This window comes from Myxocyprinus asiaticus, chromosome 10 (genome assembly GCF_019703515.2).
Source record: "Myxocyprinus asiaticus isolate MX2 ecotype Aquarium Trade chromosome 10, UBuf_Myxa_2, whole genome shotgun sequence".
NCBI classification, from domain to species: domain Eukaryota; kingdom Metazoa; phylum Chordata; class Actinopteri; order Cypriniformes; family Catostomidae; genus Myxocyprinus; species Myxocyprinus asiaticus.
In genome coordinates, this window is record NC_059353.1 from 29,655,201 (window position 1) to 29,676,176 (window position 20,976).

Sequence of the window (20,976 nt, forward strand, 5' to 3'; positions counted from 1 at the left end):
GCAGGGCAGCTGTGGATAAATAAAGTAGATTATAATCTAAATGGAGGAATGAGTCATCTCTTGTGTTGTCGTCAGGTTAGTGGTGTGGTGAATGCGGAGTATGAGCTGGAGTATCTGCTCTTGGAGGGCCACTGTTTTGACCTGTCCACAGGTCAGCCTCCCAGAGGACTGCAGTTTACACTAGGCATGAGACAAGAACCTCTCATGCACGACACTATCGTCATGGCCAATCTTGTGAGTACATTCCCCTCTTCTTATATCCTCTATGGCTCTGCCTGCAGAAATTTGTGATTTCTTGCACCACCTTCCTCCAGATATGAATTTTATTTATCTCTGTTAGATCCCTTATTTATGTTCCTGGTTCATGTTGAGCTCTATCAATAGCATTTCCTGACATACTGTTAATTAAACAGAAAATAATTTTGAGTAATGTGTTAACTGTTAAGGCCGATTTATACTTCTGCGTCAAACCTACACCATAGTCTATGCGTATCTACAGCTGTTATAGTGTAACCTAATAGGTACCTAAATACTACATACTTTAAACTCATTTTTAATGCTTCAATAATTTAAGAAATACCCTTTCTGGTATCCTTGTAAAAGGTACCGTACTGAGTTTACCATCTTCAGAGTTAATGACATTTTTTTAATATAAAATCAGAGAATTTGAGTTAATAAAAAATATTAGATCTCAGGCATTGGTACAGTATCTCACTGTGGTCATGGTTTTAAAGTCTTGGTTCCAACTCGCTCTATGGTACAGGGCTATTTCCAGCTAAAGGCCAACCCAGGTGCATGGATCCTCAGGCTGCGTGAGGGCCGATCAGAGGACATCTATCAAATACAGGCGTGAGTGTTTTCTTTTCACAGATTTACTTTTACATATATGCATTAAAGATGGAGTAAGCGATTCCTGAGAAAGACTGTTGATATTTGAACTCAACAGCCAAACAAACACACCCCTAACTTCAGTGCTTCTTCAGAAGCACAAAACAAAACTCTGTGTGTGTGTCTGTGTGTGGGAGAGAGAGAGAGAGAGAGAGAGAGAGAGAGAGAGAGAGAAATAGAGAGAGAGGAACACACACACCACTGACTGCTAAATGAATGGGGAAACAGTGTTCCTTCACTGTGTAATTCACTGATATCCTGCCGCTGCACTGAGGAATTGCAGTCTAATGGACCCAGGGTTTCATTTATGGTGCTAAAGCTAACAGCACTTGGTGTCCTCTCCTGTGTCGCTGGACATTAATCATGCTTTTAAAGGTTAACACACCCTCATTCTGAGACAAGTGCAACTTGAAGTTAACTATTGCTCATTCTACTGACAGGTTCCTCTTCCTATAGACTTTGCAGACAAAATCCAGTATTCTAATGGGGCTCATTATACCATTGGTAAAATAAAAATTATGATAATTACAGTGATTGCAAGGCAGCACTGTGATGATATTCCTCAAACATTCTATTTTTTTTTTTCATCATCCTCTTGTTTTTCACAATGTTCTGAAATTAATTCTGCTCGAACTACTAAGCATACAGACCAATCCAAACTTTATTTTATAGATAATTTCAGCCTTAGGTGTGCTATATATTTTTGTTTTTAGTACACTCTTTACTTTTTTGGAATTATAAGATGAAAATTTAATCTCCATTTAATTTAATGTATAATGTTTGCCATTCTAAGTCTTACTGACAGGAATAACATCATTGTAATATTTGCAAACTGAGTTGTGAGTTGTCTTTTTTTTTCTTACATTTATTTTTCCATCTATTTTGCATATTACGCTCCCTGTCTCTGTTTATATTTAGGTTTTATAACTCTAATATTTACCTTAACTTTTTAACACTACTCATTCACTGCCTTGCGAGCACTGGTTTTTCCTTCAGAAACTAGAAATCTAGTTTATGTTGTGAATGTCCAATATCTGCAGAACAATGTTGTAGGATTTCAGTAAATGGCCTGGCATGGTGTATGTTTTAGGCATGATGGGACAGACTCTCCTGCCGATGCTGGAGATGTCATTGTGGTACTTAACAGCTTTCACAGCAAGATCATCAAAGTTCGAGTAAGTGTTCATATGTTTTTGTAATACTCGCAATCTATTTTCAAGCATTTACACACTGCTTCTGTGTAAAACACTAGTGGAGGGGAGCAATGATGAGGAAACATCTGTTCAAATCTTAGGTTCAGAAGAACCCAGACAAACTCAACGAAGATCTACTGACTGAAGGAACAGAACCCAAAGGGCTGTGGGACTCTATAACAAGGTGAGTCTGATTTCTGAAGCACTAATCACATCCTAGCTCTGTTCCAAAATCCAACGAGCTGCCTACCTAGACAACACTGTAATATGCTCTCCAGACATGGAGGTTTTTCGAAACAGTAGGCACCTTAATTAACAGCATTGTAAATATATTTCTTTGATATTCCGTAATTTGGGCTAATTTGATAATGTACTAATTTACCAATAAGAGTGTTGTACAATCAAATCAGTTTAACATCGCAATTTAATTTACACCAAGTAGTGCAGAAAATTTTAAAAGTGTGCAGATTCTATAAGGACCTACAGTATGTATGGCTACCTATGATTGTGTGTTTGTACATATATTTTGAGCTGAGGGTTTGCATTTTAATTACAGCTCTGTTAATTACATTTTGTGATCTGTCTCTTTGCTCATTGCTGTCTTTGTGAAGTGTGTGGAGTTCTTTGGAGAACAGGTAGGGAACTTAATCTCAACATTTTTTGCTGTCCCTCTTATTCTTATTCACTTTTTTTGTGTCAGTGAGTGACAGCAGAATTTCTGTTTGTAAGCGGTGATCTTTTTTAATGAGTTTCCTCTCAGTAAATAGCTTGATTTTCACACATAATTTCCACATTTGAAAATGGTTTGCAAGGTTGTTATGAAGTTGCACTCCCTTGTCTCAGCAGTGTTGCATCAAGTCCACACTTTATTGAACAATCTTGTGTTCATTTTTAAAGTTCTTAGTTTGGAAAAAGGGGACAGAAATGTACCTATGTTGTGGGGCTTGTTATTTACAGTGGCAAGAATGAATTTCCTTTGGAATTACCTGCATTTATATATACATTTGTCTTAAAATCTGGTTTGATCTTCATCCAAGTTACAATAATGTAAAAACATAAAAAAATGATTGCATTGTATTGCTATTGTACATACTGAATGCATCATTCAAACATTTATAAGGTAGGTTGGATAAAGTATGTGAATCCCTAGGCTAATGACGTCAACAAAATCTAATTAGAGTCACGAGTTGGCAAACCTGGCATCCAATTAATGAAACTGGTTTGGAGGTGAGGTGTGGGTTAGAGCTACTTTGACTTATAAAAGCACTTAACCTTTTGAGTTTGCTATTCACAAGAAGCATCTGCTGACGTGGACCATGCCTTTAAAAAAAGACATCTCAGAAGACCTACGATCAAGAAATGTTGCTTTGCATAAAGCTGGAAAGGGTTTCAAAATTATCTCAAAGAGCTTAGATATTCATGTGTCCACAGTTAGACAGATTGTCTATAAATGGAGATGATTAAGTACTGTGGTTACTCTCCCTAGAAGTCGCCATCCAGCCAAGATGACTCAAAGGACACACTGCAGAATGCTCGATGAGGTTAAAAAAAAAAAACCTTGAGTGACAGCTAATGACTTGATGGAATCATTGGAACTGGTTAACATCTCTGTTTATGAGTCTAATATACAGAAAACATTAAACAGGCATGTTGTCCATGGCAGGACACCACAAAGGAAGCCGCTGCTTTCCAACAAAAACATTGCTGCGTGCCTGAAGTTTGCCAAAGATCTCCTGGACACTCCACAACTCTACTGGGAAAATGTTTTGTGGACTGATGAAACTAAGGTTGAATTGTTTTGGAAGAAGACAAAGCACTACATATGGCGTAAAAAGGGCACAGCATACCAACATAAAAACATCCTAATGATGGAGGGAGAATCATGATTTGGGGCTGCTTGCTGCTTCGGTGCCTGGACCACTTGCCATAATCGAGGGAAAATGAATTCCCAAGTTTATCTAGATTTCCTGCAGAATACTGTCAGGGTGTGTGCCAGCTGAAGCTCAGTGGAAGTTGGGTGATGCAGCAGGACAATGACCCTAAACATTGAAGTAAATCCCCTACAGAATGGCTTCAAAAAAGAAAATCCATCTTTTGGAGTGGCCCAGTCAGAGCCCAGACCTTAACCCAATAGAGATGCTGTGGAAAGACCACAAGACAGCCGTTCACACCAAGCATCCTAAGAATATGGCTGAGCTGAAGCAGTTCTGTAAGAAAGAATTGTCCAAAATTCCTTCTAAATGTTGTGCAGGTCTGGAAACGCTGAAGTTGAAGTTATTGTTGCCACAAAGGAGGATCAACCAGTTATTAAATCCAAGAGCTTACTTACATTTTCCACAGCACTATGAATGCTGATGTGGGGTGTGTTCAATAAAGACATGAAAGATTGTAATCGTTTGTGTGTTGTTAGCTTAAGCACATTGTGTTTGTCTATACTTGTGACTTTTATGAGATCACATTTTATTACCAATTAATGCAGAAAACCAGCTAATTCCAAAGGGCTCACATACTTTTTTTGCCACTGTATATTAAAGAAAAGATCTTGGCTAGTGTGGTTGTGGAAAGCTACAAATGTTTGTGCGGCAGTAAAGAAGGTTGTGGTCATCAGAAATCTCAGAATCTTTTTTAGGTTTGGCACACTGTAGCGTCTGCATGCTTAGACAGTAGACAGTATTTTGGGGCATAGATGCTCAAAAAGTTGTCTGTAGCTTACAAGGTGTTGAGTCTCATGTTATCTCGCATGTACAATGGCCCAAACCCTATTTGAACACTTAAGCAACATTCAAAATGTATAATTGTCATTGCATTAGATAACAAGCGGCACAAGCACAGTTTTCAAGCAAAACATTTAATTTCACAGAAATAAGTCTGTTATGTTTTAAATGAGAAAAATTGTCCCTTTCTGGTTGTCAAACATTAGTGGAACATGTTCATAGTCTTTATATTGTCTGTGTGCTCTATAAGATATAAGAAGCATCTCTCCCTACTGTGTACGACTGTGTGCTACTTCTTATCCAATTTTTGTGAGAGTGAAAATTCTACATGAAATTTTCCTGCCATTCATTGCGCTAAGACTTTTGAGATGTCTGTTTTTGGTGCAAAGTCTAAACTCAGTTCCTGCATTTGCAGTTAGGGGAATATTTTGACGTTGCTTGACAGGGAATGGGGTATATAATAGGACGCAGACGGCGCAATAACTGGAGAAATACCTCCGAATTAAATTTAACTTGAACCAGCCCATTTGTGCTTTGCACATGATTTCACCAACACAGTAGCACCTAGACTTAGCGCATGCTTGCATGAAAATCTCAAAACTTCATGGCCATGCCCACTGACTTTGCACATATGATGTTTCGCATAGCGCTGCGCTCTTAAAATAGGCCCTTTATTTGTCAAATTGAGGTGCTTGTTGAAGAATTAAGCTGTTTAGTAAACAATTTATCTTCTATAACTCCCACAGTTGTTGTTAGGAAGCAGTGGACACCTGTTAATGTTTTCCTTTGATTTAGAGGCTTCTAAATTCTCTTCAATATCCTCAACTTTGCCTGAGGCAGCACTGGCATGTTAACCAGAGAACTGTGTCAGCATGTTTTGGTTCAGTTATTATGTTTCTCAGGTGGCTTTTGTGGATTAGTTCAGTAAATGAAGTTGCAGAAAGCAGTATTAAAAATGTTGCTATTCTCAGAGTGTTTGTCCCTTGTGTATGCATGTATATCTGTGAGTGTGTTTTGTGTGTGCGCGCTAACTGCAGGGGCGGTTCTAGGGTCAGTGGAAATTCAGGGCTTAGCCCAGACCTCTGTGGATACATATGGGTTCATCCTTTAATGAAATATAGAAATATAATACACTTTACATTAAATGTTAAATCTGTGAGATGGCATTTATATAGTTAATCTTTAAATATTACTACAACTAAATCTAAAAGTTCCCACTAACCTTTGTCTCAGCTTCAGATACACTCGAAGATTAAAAATTATGTGCTTTTAATACTATGTACTTAAAAACATGATAAAAAAAAAACACTATATTGTTGTTTTCGGCTTTCCATAGTTTGATGCACAATGTTTTATATCATTAATTAGTCAGGTGCTTTAAGTTAGTTTAGAAGATAGCAGGCTGTAAATAGGATAAAATAGGTGCTACTGAGAGAAAAAAATAGTTGCTATATTTGCCAGAGTTTGTGAGGTTCATGACATCTTGTCATAAAAACGCAAATGGGACTTAAAGTGACATAAAGTTTGCAAATTCCTCAAGCACATCTGCATTTATTACTCTTTGTTTTCAGGGTTTTATCTAGATATTTAGTACTTACTGGATCTGAATGGGCCAACTCAGCACAGTTTCCAGTATCTCAACCAAGACAGGAATGTTGACCAGACACAGCCGTATCGCGAGAGCTCGTCTTGCATGCATGCACATATTCATGAGTGCTGCTGGAAAGCAGCTGCCAACAAGACATACTTGTGTGTACTTTGATGTAATATCAATTATGGTGTTATTTGGTGTTATCAGTACTGTAGAAAGACAGGTATCATTAATTTATATACAGTATATGTATTACTTAATATAAGGATATACAGTATTGTTAAAATATTAAACTATAATATGTTTTAGTATCAACTTTATACCAAAGCACTGGTACTTCTGACATCACTACAAGATGATAAAAACATTCAGAGTTTTACGGAAAACATTTGTGGTTTAAGCCTCGGAAGCCCAGCCCTAGCACCGCCCGTGGCTTGCAGATACTCTTTCTTGCAAGAAGATGAATACACTGGCCCCAAAAAGTAGCACACTTAAAATGTATGAATGCCATTGCATTAGATTAAAAATATCAAACCATGCAGACCCACAAATGATGCCAGAGCTTTTCTCAGAACTAACTTTTTTTTGCGCATTTTTAGTTGATGTATGAAGTCAGTTCCTCTCAAGTTCATACAGGTGCCATAACAGAGTAACCACAGGTGTAGTTCATCACATTAACTATGCATGTTCCACCAAGTTTGACAACCAGACCAAATTTTAAACAAAAGCTATTGTTTTATAAATTGAAACCTATTGAACTTCTTTTTAAAGAAAAGTGTGTTTGTGTTATATGTCTTTAAAATAAATGCTACTTGATTTGATAATTTGTTATACAGTATAATGCAAAGAAGACATTCATACAATGTGACAAAGACCCCATGAAATCAAATTTTTTGTTACTTTAGCCCAGGTATATGATAATATGCTTTAGTGCTGTAACAACTAATCGATAAAATCGATAATTATCAATAATGAAGATCAAAAAAGAGAAGCTCTGTCAGATTAAAGAATTGTGAATTCAGTATTGTAAATCTAACATCCTTACACCCTTTATCATTTCTGTTTTTTAAAAATCCCATTTTAATAAAATACAGGAAATAAAATTCAAAATTATATTTTTTTACATTATCTGATTGATCAATTAATCGAAGAAATAATCAAAGATTATTATCGGTTACTTCAAAAGCAGGTCTTAGTACTCTTAAACAAAGACTGCAATGTGCTGTGTTTGTTTGAGGGCTGGTTATTTAGCAGCATGGTCAGATACATTATGATTTGTTTAAGTCAGTGGAAAAGTGGGCCAGTATTGAGATTGATTCTCAGTTCTCCCAGCTAAACACCGGCTCTGGCATGAGAAGCAGCCAGTGGTAATTTTTAAACAGTTCGATGTTTTAGTCAAAGTTTTAGTCTTTTGACGATAATGTCCTTTAAAATTAGTCAATATTTCATATTTAACCCTGTCATATTCATTAAGTTTAGTCAGTTTTACTCTGACTAAAATGGTATATAATTTTAGCCAACCAAAATAATATCTTTAAGTTGATCACGTGCAAAATGACAAAAACATGTAAAATTGTAACAGACCAAATTTAATCAAATATTCAAACATTTCGGGGAAAAAAATTCTTAATTAAAACATGTATCAAACATAAGATACATACAAAGCTACACTCACAGACCACTTTATTTGGTACACCTGTACACCTACTTATCCATGCGATTATCTAATCAGCCAATCGTGTGGCAGCAGTGTAATGTATAAAGTCATGCAGATATGGATCAGGAGCTTCAGTTAATGTTCACATCAACCATCAATATGGGGAAAAATTTGATCTCCTTGATTTCGACCGTGGTATGATTTTTGGTGCCAGAACAGCTGATCTCCTGGGATTTTCATGCACAGCAGTCTCTAGAGTTTACTCAGGGTTCCCGCGGGTCCTTAAAAAGTCTTAAAATGTCTTAAATTCAGTTTTCAAAATTTAAGGCCATAAAATGTCTTAAATATCATAAATGGTATAACAAAAGTCTTAATTATCATTCAAAGAGGTCTTAAATTTACAGACAGAAATTAGGAATCGCGATATGGCCAAATGTAATTATTAAACTGGAAAAGGCTGTGATTTAATTCAATAAATCTATAGTCTGTATGCGCTGCTTGCTTCAAAGTGAAGATGCGGCTCTCCAAGCACGCAGGGAGCTCATGATACAGTGTTTCCAGCGGTTTCAGAATGGTTCAAAATCTGTTAATTACTGCTTAATTTTGTCTTATGACGTTGTTTATTTTACAGCGTGTATATAGTAATAAGTTGTAGATGTTTGTAAGAGTGCATATTTTATTTCCCTTATCTGTTTTTGTGAGCTACTGGGAGTACAGACATTTCAAAATAAGAGTCCCCAGTGTATTTTTGGCTTGTTGATAGTTATAAGTCCTGCGTTTGCACTAAATCTTTTTTTATTTTTTATTTATTATTATTATTATTATTATTTGAAATTTGGTTTATTGTTGCCTCTGTGTCTGTGCCTGTCATAGTAAAAATAATTCTTAGAACATTTTTAACACATTCAATATATCAATATTAAAAACTATCGTATGTATGTAAACTCATGAATTCTTATTCAGATGTGTTGATATTGGTAGATAAAGCAAATTTAATATGATCTGATATGGACATACCATACTAATTTTATTTGTTCAAGTCTTAAAAAAAGGTCTTAAAAAGTCTTAAATTTGATTTTAAAATATGTGCAGCATCCCTGTTACTCAGAATGGTGCCAAATACAAAAAACATTCAGTGAGCGGAGGTTCTGCAGATGGAAACACCTTGTTGATGAGAGAGGTCAACTGAGAATGGCCAGACTGGTTCGAGCTGACAGAAAGGCTACGGTAATTCAGATAACACCTCTGTACAATTGTAGTGAGCAGAATAGCATTTCAGAATATACAACATGTAAAACCTTGAGGCGAATGGGCTACAACAGCAGAAGACCACGTTGGGTTCCACTTCTGTTAGCCTAGAACAGAAAGCTGAGGCTGCAGTGGGCACAGGCTCACCAAAACTGGACAGTTAAAGACTGGGAATACATAGCCTGGTCTGACGAATCTCAATTTCTGGTACACAGATGGTAGGCCCACTGCAGCCTCAGTTTTCTGTACTTGGCTGACAGAAGTGGAACCAGACGTGGTCTTCTGCTGTTGTAGCCCATTATCCTCAAGGTTTGACTTGTTGTGCATTCTGAGATGCTATTCTGCTCACTACAATAGTACAGAGGGGTTATCTGAGTTACCGTAGCCTTTCTGTCAGCTCGAACCAGTCTGGCCATTCTCTGTTGACCTCTCTCATCAACAAAGCGTTTCCGTCTGCAAAACTGCCTCTCACTGGATGTTTTTTGTTTTTGGCACAATTCTGAGTAAACTCTAGAGACTGTTGTGTGTGAAAATCCCAGGAGATCAGCAGTTACAGAAATACTCAAACCAGCCCGTCTGGCACCAACAATCATGCCACGATCAAAATCTCTGAGATCACATTTTTTCCCCATTCTGATGGTTGATGTGAAACCTAACTGAAGGTCCTGACCCGTATATATGCATGATTTTATGCATTGCACAGTTGCCACATGATTGGCTCATTAGATAATTGCATGAATAAATAGGTGTACAGGTATACCTAATAAAGTGGTCTGTGAGTAGACATACACAATACTGTTCAACTGTCCTGGTGAAAACTTGAGCTCCTGAAATAATAGCATATAATAAATGTAGTAATGAAGTATTTGCTTCTATTTAGAAATAGCCTACTGTATGCTTAATTCTTTTGCAGATGTAAATTCAAATATTACATATATGTTGTGGATATATTAATCTCATGTATAAATAGGATGCATCTGGGGTAATTAACTAATTTTAAAGCACTTAATTTTGCCAATGTTCAGTGCATTCAACTCACAGTTTAAACTGAGAAATCCCCAACATACTGATTTACTGGATTAGATGAATCCATATCTAATATCTTCTTCTATAAACAGATGTTTCTCTTGGTGTTTCCACTTCTGTTTATATCTTGCACTGTTAATATCTTGTAGTATAATTTTTTTCTCGTCATATTTTCGTAAACTGTATGCTTTAATAAAACCAGTTAATTATTATCATGATGCATCTTTTTAATCTCGTATTCGTTATCGTTGATGAAATCAAAAGACACTTCATCAACAAACGCTTTCGTCAGTGATTTCGTGGACTTAGATTAAAGGTACTGTAAGCGATTTTTTTCAAGGAAAGGTATGCAAAAAATTGTCCTACTCCCTGACAGATATCACTGAAGGAAGTGTCATGAGATTTCTCACCAGTCTCTGTGATAGCTCTAGACTTTGTAAACAGCAAACAAAATGTGTCCGCGGGCCGCGGTCTCTGATGCTTTCTCCCTGTCAATCATTTTGCGTGTTCTCATAATGTTGTAGTTGCAGCGAATAATTAAAGCAAAATGCTGTATTCTGATTTATAGTTTGTCAGTTGAGGGCCCTATTTCGCTACGGTTGTGTTTGACAACTGTGGGAACATGCTTTGTGTCATCCTCAATGGTGCAGTGTTTTGGAAAGAGGGGGCGTGGCTAAATCAACGGCACAGTCTCATGGAAGTTAGAATGGCTATAATCGCTTACAGCACCTTTAAATCTGGAGCAGCCCCATTTCAGTCTGTGGAAAAGGTGTGTGTGTGTGTGTGTGGGCGGGTTTGGGTGGTTTACGAGGAAATTTTTTTAGGTTACAAACTGGTAATTACAAGGATATTATGCATAAATGTGGTTTATGAGGACATTTCTAATGTCCCCATAATTCAAATCGCTTAAAAAACATACTAAACAATGTTTTTTTGAAAATGCAGAAAGTTTTCTGTGAGGGTTAGGTTTAGGGGTAAGGTTAGAGGATAAAATCTATAGTTCGTACAGTATAAAAATCATTATGTCTATGGAGAGTCCTCATAAGGATAGCCGCACCAGTGTGTGTGTGTGTGTGTGTGTGTGTTTAGCTTTGCCGGGCTGTGATGTAAACTAAAACCAATTTTTTTTAAAAAAAGGGATGAGTTATTTGACATGTTTGTCATTTGAAACTTCCAGTTTCAGTAGGAAATACATCAAAACACCAAAGAAAACTGCACTCGCCAAGGCAGTTCATGGCGACTTAACATGTCCAAATACTTTCTGGGCCCACTGTCTAAGATTTATCCCAGGATACTCTGATATGGCCTGCTGAGTCATGACAGTCATCATAAGCAAAAAAGAGTCCACATAATCCTTTCAGAACATTCACAGGACACAGCACGACAGCTAACGCTGTCGCTGTGCTTGCAAATGTGACTGGATAAACAGATTATTGCATTAATTCCTCTGTAGTGGCATTTTCCCTTCTCTAATCTGCTCAGTTTTTGAAAAAAAAGTTTGTCTTTTTGGTTGTCTTGCAGCTTTGCAGGTGGCCCAAGTGTAGACGAGAGCAACAAGAAGAAAGATGTTCTCAACATCTTCTCTGTGGCCTCTGGACAGTTGTACGAACGCTTCCTGAGGTAGGACACCCATGTGTATGAACTCACACTGATATGCAGCCATGTCAGTGTTTGTCTTTCATCCTCGTGTGTTTTCTGCTCCAATTTTTTCCTGTTATAGAATAATGATGCTCTCTGTCCTTCAACACACTGCAACCCCTGTCAAGTTCTGGTTCCTCAAAAACTACCTCTCCCCCTCATTCAAGGTAACACTAAAACCAGCCCTACATGCTCGAATCTCAGCACACGAATATCTGATGCAGATTGCTTGTAAAAATGGCCAAAGCTGTCTGTAATTACCAGTTCCATTCTGCCTGGTGGGTTTTATGCTATTTCAAAAAGACAGGCTGCACATGCATTCTCTAACATAAAACCTAGAATTAATGGATTGTCATAACAGTGTTAGCCAAAGAAAATTTTGGGGAAAAAAAGGGAAGTTATCCTTAAATTGATGTCAGTGGATGCATGCTAGTATACTGTTTCCTCCTGTACGGTTTATTCCTGTGTGTTTGTGAATATGTACAGGACACAATTGCTCACATGGCGAAGGCATATGGTTTCGAGTATGAACTGGTCCAGTATAAGTGGCCCCGTTGGCTTCACCAGCAGACAGAAAAGCAGCGCATTATCTGGGGTTATAAGATCCTCTTCCTGGATGTGCTCTTCCCCCTGGCTGTAGACAAGATCATCTTTGTTGATGCTGATCAGGTGACGTTAGACATGAGAAAGACAACAGTGGATTTGTTTGGAATGGAATACATGGTTACATTGTTGTCAATTGATTTCATTACCATGTTTATTTCAGTAAATGGCATAAAAGTCCCTTTGAGGCAAGTCAGGCCGTGTGCGTAACACCTCCAGATAGCTATTTTCTATGGATACAAGTACAGCTCTTGTCTATTTGAATAGGGAAAGAACTAAATCTTCAAAACGGCTGGTCAAGATTACGATCAAATAACATAAATTCAGCTATAAATCTGACAACAATTTTATCATAAATTGTGCTGCTTTACCTCAGATCACTTAAAACAAAATCTATTTTTAAGGGCTGGTCCAGCTAATGTGCATGGATGTTCTTGAGTTTCTGACAGACGATGTCTCTATCAAAAAGGTGTTTGGCTCTTTTAACTGTGAGGTGCCACTTTCATTCCTGCAGCCGCCATATTCAGCATTTATATGTATACCAGTGACTCGTCTAATCATATACTGTCTCTGGTGGCTTCCAGTTTTATTTATTTTTTTAAAGAATGTTTTTTTGCTTTTTTAATCCAATGTTGTTAAAACTAGGGATGCACCGATGTATCGGTCGCCAATAACTAACCCTAACCCAATTATTGACCAAATTAAAACCATCGGAAAATCAGTTTTAAGCATGAAAAGGCAGATATGAAATGGTTCATTTATAATTCATTATCAACACACTTTGTAAAAACTCTGTGAATTTAAATGCACAATCCAAAAATAATTATAGCTACAGAATGTACAAGGGTTGGCAACTCTTAAGTACATGTAATACTTAATTTCTATTCTTTCTCGTTCTCTCATTAATGAGGAAAAATTTTGTTACAGCGGAACTTACTTTAAAACCAGCAAACTTTGACTTCTGAGACATTGGTATGGTATCCATTAAGGCTGCACGATTGATTGAGTTAAGATTGAAATCACAATATGGTCTTGCGCTATTACTAAATCTTGAAAGGCTGCGTTTTAAAAATAGACAGCAATCAGTGCTTCAGTCAGCACTGTGTAAGCAAGTGGCGCCCCGTAACGGTCTGGAAGGCAATATCAATTATCCATTATACCACCATAGAACTTAAAAGTGTGTTTTGTTCCTTTGGTTAAAACTTTTTATTTGCCCAACTTATGCATAATACGAATTTGTGATGTTCTATTATATACAGTACAAACATGTAAAATGTGTGTTTTGTTGTTTTGAACGGCAAAAACAGAAGTGCAAAAAGGTTTTAGAAGTACAAGTTTTTTTATCTTCGATTTATATTTCATTGTTGCTCTCAATAAAATGTTGGTCTGTCATGTGTTCAACGGATCCAGTCCATGTTTAATGGAAATTATTTATTGTAAGAACAATAAAAAGCCTTTGTACATTTTTAAAACATAATTCCCTAGCAAAACAGTGATCTGATGACTAAATAAGTTAATTTAGTAAACTTATTAAAACTTATAAGTTAATCCCTAGTTAAAACGTCTTGCTCTTGGCAGTCTTGAAAAAGATGTTACAAATCTTGGCTGATAGTAGTAGTAGTATTATGGTAGTGTGCTATTCCTGTCAGTGTCTCTTTAAAGCTAAATATTGAAATATAAGAAATGTTGATGCATTTACTGGGTTTTCCCCAACAATTCTGTGATATTTTCTAATTGCAAAACATTAACCTGAATGTTTCTATTTAGATCGTCAGGGCAGATTTGAAAGAGCTGAGAGATCTGGATCTAGAGGGCGCCCCCTATGGGTATACTCCATTCTGCGACAGTCGAAGAGAGATGGAAGGCTACCGTTTTTGGAAGACTGGCTACTGGGCCTCTCATCTTGGACACCGGAGATACCACATCAGGTTTATCACTTTATGATAAAAACACAATATGTATTTTTCTTCATAAAGTGAACTGTACGATAGATTAAACATTGTTGTATTTTCATGTAGTATTAAATAAATGTGGCGTTTACTCTCCAGTGCTCTATATGTGGTGGACTTGAAGAAATTCAGAAAAATAGCAGCTGGAGACAGACTCAGAGGACAGTACCAAGCCTTAAGCCAAGATCCCAACAGTCTGTCCAACTTGGACCAGGTATCTGCTCCACTTATCACTCAAGACGTCCACAAGTTTACCACAATAAAATGATTTTGATGTGAGAGGTAGACTGAATGTTGTTTCTCTTTGGTGCTCAATGCTAACAGGACCTTCCCAACAACATGATCCATCAAGTAGCCATCAAGTCCCTGCCTCAAGAGTGGCTGTGGTGTGAGACCTGGTGTGACGACAGTTCCAAGGCCACAGCTAAGACTATAGATCTTGTTAGTATGCATTCATACCACACTATGATTCAAAGCTAGCATCACACATTTGTAGGTATCTGACAGATATCACTGAAATAGATGTCCCATAAAAATCACACCTGTCTCTGTGAAAGCACTAAGCTCTGTAAACGGCAAAAAAGAGTCAGGGGTGCCAGACCAAGCTTTTTTAACCAATAAAAAAACTAGCCAATTAGAAACACCCTCTGCCTGTAAATAGTTTTCCGTGATCGGGAATACTGATGTGTTATGGGTGGGTTTTGGAGAAAGTGCAAAATGGCAGAAATCACTTACAGTCTGGAATCGCTTAGCACACCTTTAAATAAAAATGTAATTTACAACAAAACTAAAATGTGACATGCCACATAGGGGGTTGTTGAAACACTTTTGAGTGATAACTCAAATTAATCAACTATTTATTTATTTATTTATTTATTTATTAACTGGTTCATTGACATGAACAATAAGAAAAACTGATTTACTGATTTATAATATACCATGCCAAAACCCAACAGCAGGATGATGGCACTGCTCTCCTTCACCTGGCATATGTCATTATTAAACATTCTTATGGCTTAATAATCTCCCATTATATCATTCTTTTGCTTTGCCTGCTGAGTAGCTAATGTGTGTGATATGTTCATTAGCACACATTTTCTGCTGTCACATCATCCATGCCTGTGCTATTCACCAGATGAGTCCGCACCCCATGGACAGACTTGGATGCATTACCGTCTTAATTTAGCAGCAAAATTTTCTTGCGTTTTTTAAATTATTTAACCGCGTGTGACCCTGCATCCACATGAGTGGACATTTTATTTTGGCTTCGCTATACACAACACATAATTTAATTTCATTTAAACCAACTGATCTCAGTTCAGGAGACTCTGGGCTGTCAGTAAAGGGTTAAAATTTCGAATCATTTAACCAAACAACATGCCATCGATCACAGCAGTGTTTGTGTTTGGTTGAAATGCCAACAAAACTACAACTGGTAAGAAACCTAATTAAGTTTTTACATTGAAACATGGGTAAGTCAAAAGATTAGAGTCTGTAGTTTCATACGATATGCCATTTTTGGGGCAGTGGTAGCTTAGGGGGCAGTGGGAGCTTAGCGGTTAAGGGTCTGGGTTACTGATCAGAAGGTCGGGGGTTCAAGCCCCAGCACCGCCAAGATGCCACTGTTGGGCCCTTGAGCAAGGCCCTTGACCCTATCTGCTCCAGGGGCACTGTATCATGGCTGACCCTGCACTCTGACCCCAGCCTAGCTGGGATATGTGAAAAAGAAGAATTTCACTGTGTATGTGCAAATGTGTGATAAATAAAGAAAATTATAAATTTTTAACATTTCAGCAATTTATTGCGAAACATCACTCTGTTAAACACAATGAGCACATACGTGGACTGTATTCTCAGTTTAATTTAAAATATCCTATATTAACTGTGCATTATCACATTGAGAATTAATGGATGCATCTAAAAACTGGAAAAATGTTGCTTTCAGAGGCTGTATACGGAGTTAGGATGAAAATAAGGTGCTTTTCAAACTGTTCTGAGATCAGTGCAGACAGATAGCACACTGGAGGTTAAGTCATTCACTAAATAGGGAGCAAGGGAGCATACTATTGCTCTCTATGCAGATAAGTGCATTCAATCCAAACTTCCTATTAAAAGTTCAGTTTCATGCTGCAGATGATGTTTGGACCACTCAACATGTTTGGCAGACAAGGGACAATGGTAATCAATACATAGATACAGAATTTATAATGTATAATTTTATTTTAACATGGTTGGCAGTGACTGGATGATGCTGGCCATTACTTTGAATCAGAATTATATATGCAAATTTCTGATGTAATGTCTCAAAAATGTGAATAACCAACACTCCTGAAAACATAATAAACAATTTGATTTAAAAAATCAGATTTTCTATAGTTTGGTATTATTGACAATTTCACAACTTAGACCCACTGTCCACATATGTGAACATGCATTTTTAGGAAAACTATTTGGTCTAAAAACATTTTTAGATCACCATAAAAAATGTAAAATATATATCACCATAATTGGTATTATATTACCCAGGTATTAAAAACAACAACAAACTAGACAACAGTGTTGCATGGAAGTTAAAATACTACTGCTGAGGGAGTTACAGTAAATCTTCTGACTGCCGTAATTCATCGCTTTCATGGAAATGTATAAGAGGATTTTTTATTTTGCTGTTGGTGCAAATAGGAAAGCAAAAATAAAATTTACCACTGATGTTCTGTATGGAATTTAGACATTTTATATCCTCAAGCAAAACTCCACACTTGGTATTTGGTATAGATTAGCCTATTATTTTTGGAAGAATGACAAATTCCTGACTTATTGTTACAATTCCACAAAAGAGCGCCCTCAAACCATAATAATGTGAAGATGAAATCTGGTTAAAATGCCTGCAGTCTGATCATATCAGAATTGTTTCATTCATACTATGGCACTAATGCACATACACAGAAGGACAAACATAGTAGTCTCATTTACACCCTCTCCTTCCCTGCCGGCTGCTCCTGGGAGGTGGAGAGGGAAATGTCTCAGAGATAGAAGTCAGGGAAATGGGTGTGAGAGCTGTTGCTAAGTAATCAGAACACCAGCTCAAAGCATGGACTCAGGTTCTGTTAAATGCTGATTATGTCATTCCATCCAACTGTCTTGCCTCAATTATGTGTACCAGGTTTAGCTTGAAATTCTTTGACTCTGAGATATGGGTTTATTTTTACTCAAACATACAGTAGGGGAGGCTGAATTTACACAAATGATCGTTGAGCATCGATGAATGCTTGCACCTTTTGTAAGATTGTGTATGAGTCCGTCAGTTGTCCTGAGTGTCAAAAGCTAGATGTCAACATCACATAGCCTCTGTTGGGAAGAACTCAAATGTGCAGAAGACACTGGGAAACCAAAGAACAGTACTTTTCTTAAGAACAGTGGCCAGCTTCACTGCTTAGGACAAAGCAGGGACTCATGCAAAGCTTTTCCAAAAGACACAAACAGTCGTTGATCAGCATCACACCACATTAAAGGAATATTCCGGGCTCAATACAAGTTAAGCTTAGTTGACAACATTTGTAGCATTATTTTGATTACCACAAATGCTAATTTTGACTCTTCCCTCTTTTTCTTAAAAAAAAAAAGCAGATATCGATGTCACATTGAGTCACTTACAGTGGAAGTGAATGGGGCCAATTTTGAGAGGGTTTAAAGTCTCAAATGTGAAGCTTATAATTTTATAAAAAGCACTTACATAAAATCTTCTGTTTAAATTCATGTATTATTTAAGCTTTAAAGTTGTTTAAATCATAATTTTTACAGTTGTTTTAGGGTTTGTTGACATTTACATTGAGAGCCTTTACCATAATATAAAAATTTTTGCGCTGTATGAAGATAATTTGTTTGTTTGATTTATCCTTTTATTAATTTAATTCATTTTAAATATTTTTGCTTGTTTGCTTGCTTTATTGATTGATTCCTGCTTGGTCTTGCCAGTAATATAGTCTTTGGTGTTGATATGGCATTAAACGATATAAAACAATAAACGATGCAAGTCAGAATGTTATAATCAGCCCTGTTATGAAATTGTAACACTTGAAAACAGTTATACTAACCCATAGTATTATCAAGTAAGAGTACACATTTTGTGAATATATTCTTTTTGAGACTAGTCTTACCCCATAATACCACATCATAAGATGTGATGTGATGTAATTTTGTAGTCATTCCTCAGATGTGATCTTATTGTTCCAAACTTTTTGTGGTAGCGGCACAATGAAATGTGCTTTGTGTCTCAGAAGTCACAAGTGTTCATATCAGATTCTATTTTAAATGAATTTTTACTTGAAAGTCTCAAATTAAAGGGATAGTTGACCCAAAAATGAAAATTCTCTCATTATTTACTCACTCTCAAGCCATCCCAGATGTGTATGACTTTCTTTCTTTTGCAGAACACAAAGATTTTTAGAAGAATATCTCAGCTCTGTAGACAGTGCAATACATACAATGCAGGTTAATGGCCAAAAAGCATATAAAGGCAGCATAAAAAAGTAATCCATATGACTTCAGAGGTTAAATCCATATCTTCAGAAGCAATATGATAGGTGTGGGTGAGATACAGATCAATATTTAAGTCTTTTTTTTTTTTTTTTTTTTACTATCAATCTCCACTTTCACTTTCACTTCCATATTCTTCTTCTTTTGTTTTGGCCGATTCATATCCTTTTTGCATATTTGCCACCTACTGGGCAGGGATGAGAATTTATAGTAAAAAATTATGAGAGAATTTTAATTTTTGGGTGAACTATACCTTTAAGGGCACTCAAAACACAGAAAATGCTGCGGTTGAAGAAAGTGTTTTGTCACCACGATTGATAGTTGTCTTTGTGTTGATTTATTGCAGTGCAATAACCCAAAGACCAAAGAACCCAAGCTTAGTGCAGCCGTACGTATTGTACCGGAATGGTCCGAGTATGACAACGAGATAAAGCAATTTCTGACACAGGTGAAGGAGCAACAAGAGAAAATGACTCAACATGGTAGCCCATCCTCATCATCACAGCACACAGGTAAGACTGGATGACATTAAACATACCCCTAAGATGATGTTTCACTTCAAACATGAAGCCTGTAAGCTCTTTTGCATGTGGACCAGTCTAAAGTGGCAGTGCAGAGACCAACTCCAATGCAAGAAATTTAAAAAGAAGTTTAACATTTAGCTTGTATTAAAGATGATCTTTCGAGTGAGACAGGTGTTATTGTAATAGGAATAGTTTAAGGAATTGTTCTAAAAATTCTGTCATCATTTACTCATTCTCTTACAAACCCATATGACTTTCTTCTGTGGAACACAAAGTAAATAATGGTAGAATCTTCATTTTTGTTTTTGTTGAGGAGTCTTGTTTTTTGATATATCTATTTTAAATGTTTATCTATTTACTGTTACAAACTAAAGATGAATTAACCATCTTGTCACCAGAATGGCAGTATTTTTCCTAGTAAGCCTTATTGTTAAAGCACAGTTCCTGAACAACATCTGTATTTAACAGGCACTCGACGTGATGAACTTTAGCATTTGCGTGCTCACAGTGGTGGAGAGAAGAATGACGTTTGCACCTAATCTTCCTGTGAAGCTTGAATGCAATCGTACAGAGATGTTTTCCACAATGTATGCCAGGAAGTAGGCCTACTGTTTACACCACAGCTCGGGGAACAATGAAAAAATATACATTACAAAATGATTTTAAAGGACTTCGTGTCATGTTTAATGTATATATGATTTTTGAATAAAGGTTTTTTCAACCCTTTCTGAATTGAATGGAAACTGTGCTGTATTTTGTGCAGTTTTTTTTTAATAATTGTTGACTGGAAGGGAACTAAATTACAGTGTTATATGCTGTTTTTGGCCAGTTTACGAACCTACAATGGCACTGGTGTATATATACATTATTGTATTTATAAAGGAAAATACATGTCAACATTGTGCATATTCCTCCATCCTTGGTTTCAGTGAATATTCTGCCACCATATTTTATCTTTCAGAGTCCATGTTTGCATATGAAGAGTATCTAAAAAGTAGAAAATGTCTCACTTCAGACACAGTCATGAAATACAATAGAGGTATATGTTTCTTTACATTCCCTGTTCTATTTACATTCTTTTATATAAAAAAAAATAAAATAAAAAAGCACCTACCTGTACTTCATTGTTACTCTGCCTTGATGTTCAAGGATGTGGATTTTCTCAGGAATAAAGTGATATTTTTAGTCTGAGAGGGATAATCTGTCATTTGTGGCATACTGGCTTTTACCAATGAGTGTTCAAAATGCATTATTTCATGTTCATGTTAACTTAAATATGTCTGACTTAAACATTTGTTTTTATTGACTTTTCGATGGGTGAGCACGAGCAGTGGTCACATGCATGCCTATGTCTTAAAGCTTTTAAATTTAAGTACGGTTAATTTTATCATTCTATTAAATTCTGTCTTCTG

The 20,976-nt window shown here is 36.6% G+C and overlaps 1 protein-coding gene across 4 annotated transcripts in view; it reads left to right on the forward strand.

Moving 5' to 3' along the window:
- LOC127447112 (UDP-glucose:glycoprotein glucosyltransferase 2-like) overlaps window positions 1-20,900 on the forward strand; it is a 52,975-nt gene extending 32,075 nt beyond the window's left edge. For 3 of the 4 annotated variants that reach the window (XM_051708691.1, XM_051708692.1, XM_051708695.1), the window contains exons 29-41: window positions 76-234; window positions 764-849; window positions 1,979-2,063; window positions 2,183-2,265; window positions 2,693-2,716; window positions 11,839-11,937; window positions 12,038-12,122; window positions 12,442-12,624; window positions 14,326-14,486; window positions 14,607-14,721; window positions 14,832-14,948; window positions 19,387-19,552; window positions 20,033-20,900. In XM_051708691.1, the coding sequence (XP_051564651.1) occupies window positions 76-234; window positions 764-849; window positions 1,979-2,063; window positions 2,183-2,265; window positions 2,693-2,716; window positions 11,839-11,937; window positions 12,038-12,122; window positions 12,442-12,624; window positions 14,326-14,486; window positions 14,607-14,721; window positions 14,832-14,948; window positions 19,387-19,552; window positions 20,033-20,055 (1,386 nt within the window). In that variant the 3' untranslated portion in view covers window positions 20,056-20,900. The remainder of the gene's footprint in view (window positions 1-75; window positions 235-763; window positions 850-1,978; window positions 2,064-2,182; window positions 2,266-2,692; window positions 2,717-11,838; window positions 11,938-12,037; window positions 12,123-12,441; window positions 12,625-14,325; window positions 14,487-14,606; window positions 14,722-14,831; window positions 14,949-19,386; window positions 19,553-20,032) is intronic. The other variant, XM_051708694.1, reaches the window with a different exon arrangement.
- The last annotated feature ends 76 nt before the right edge of the window (window positions 20,901-20,976 follow it).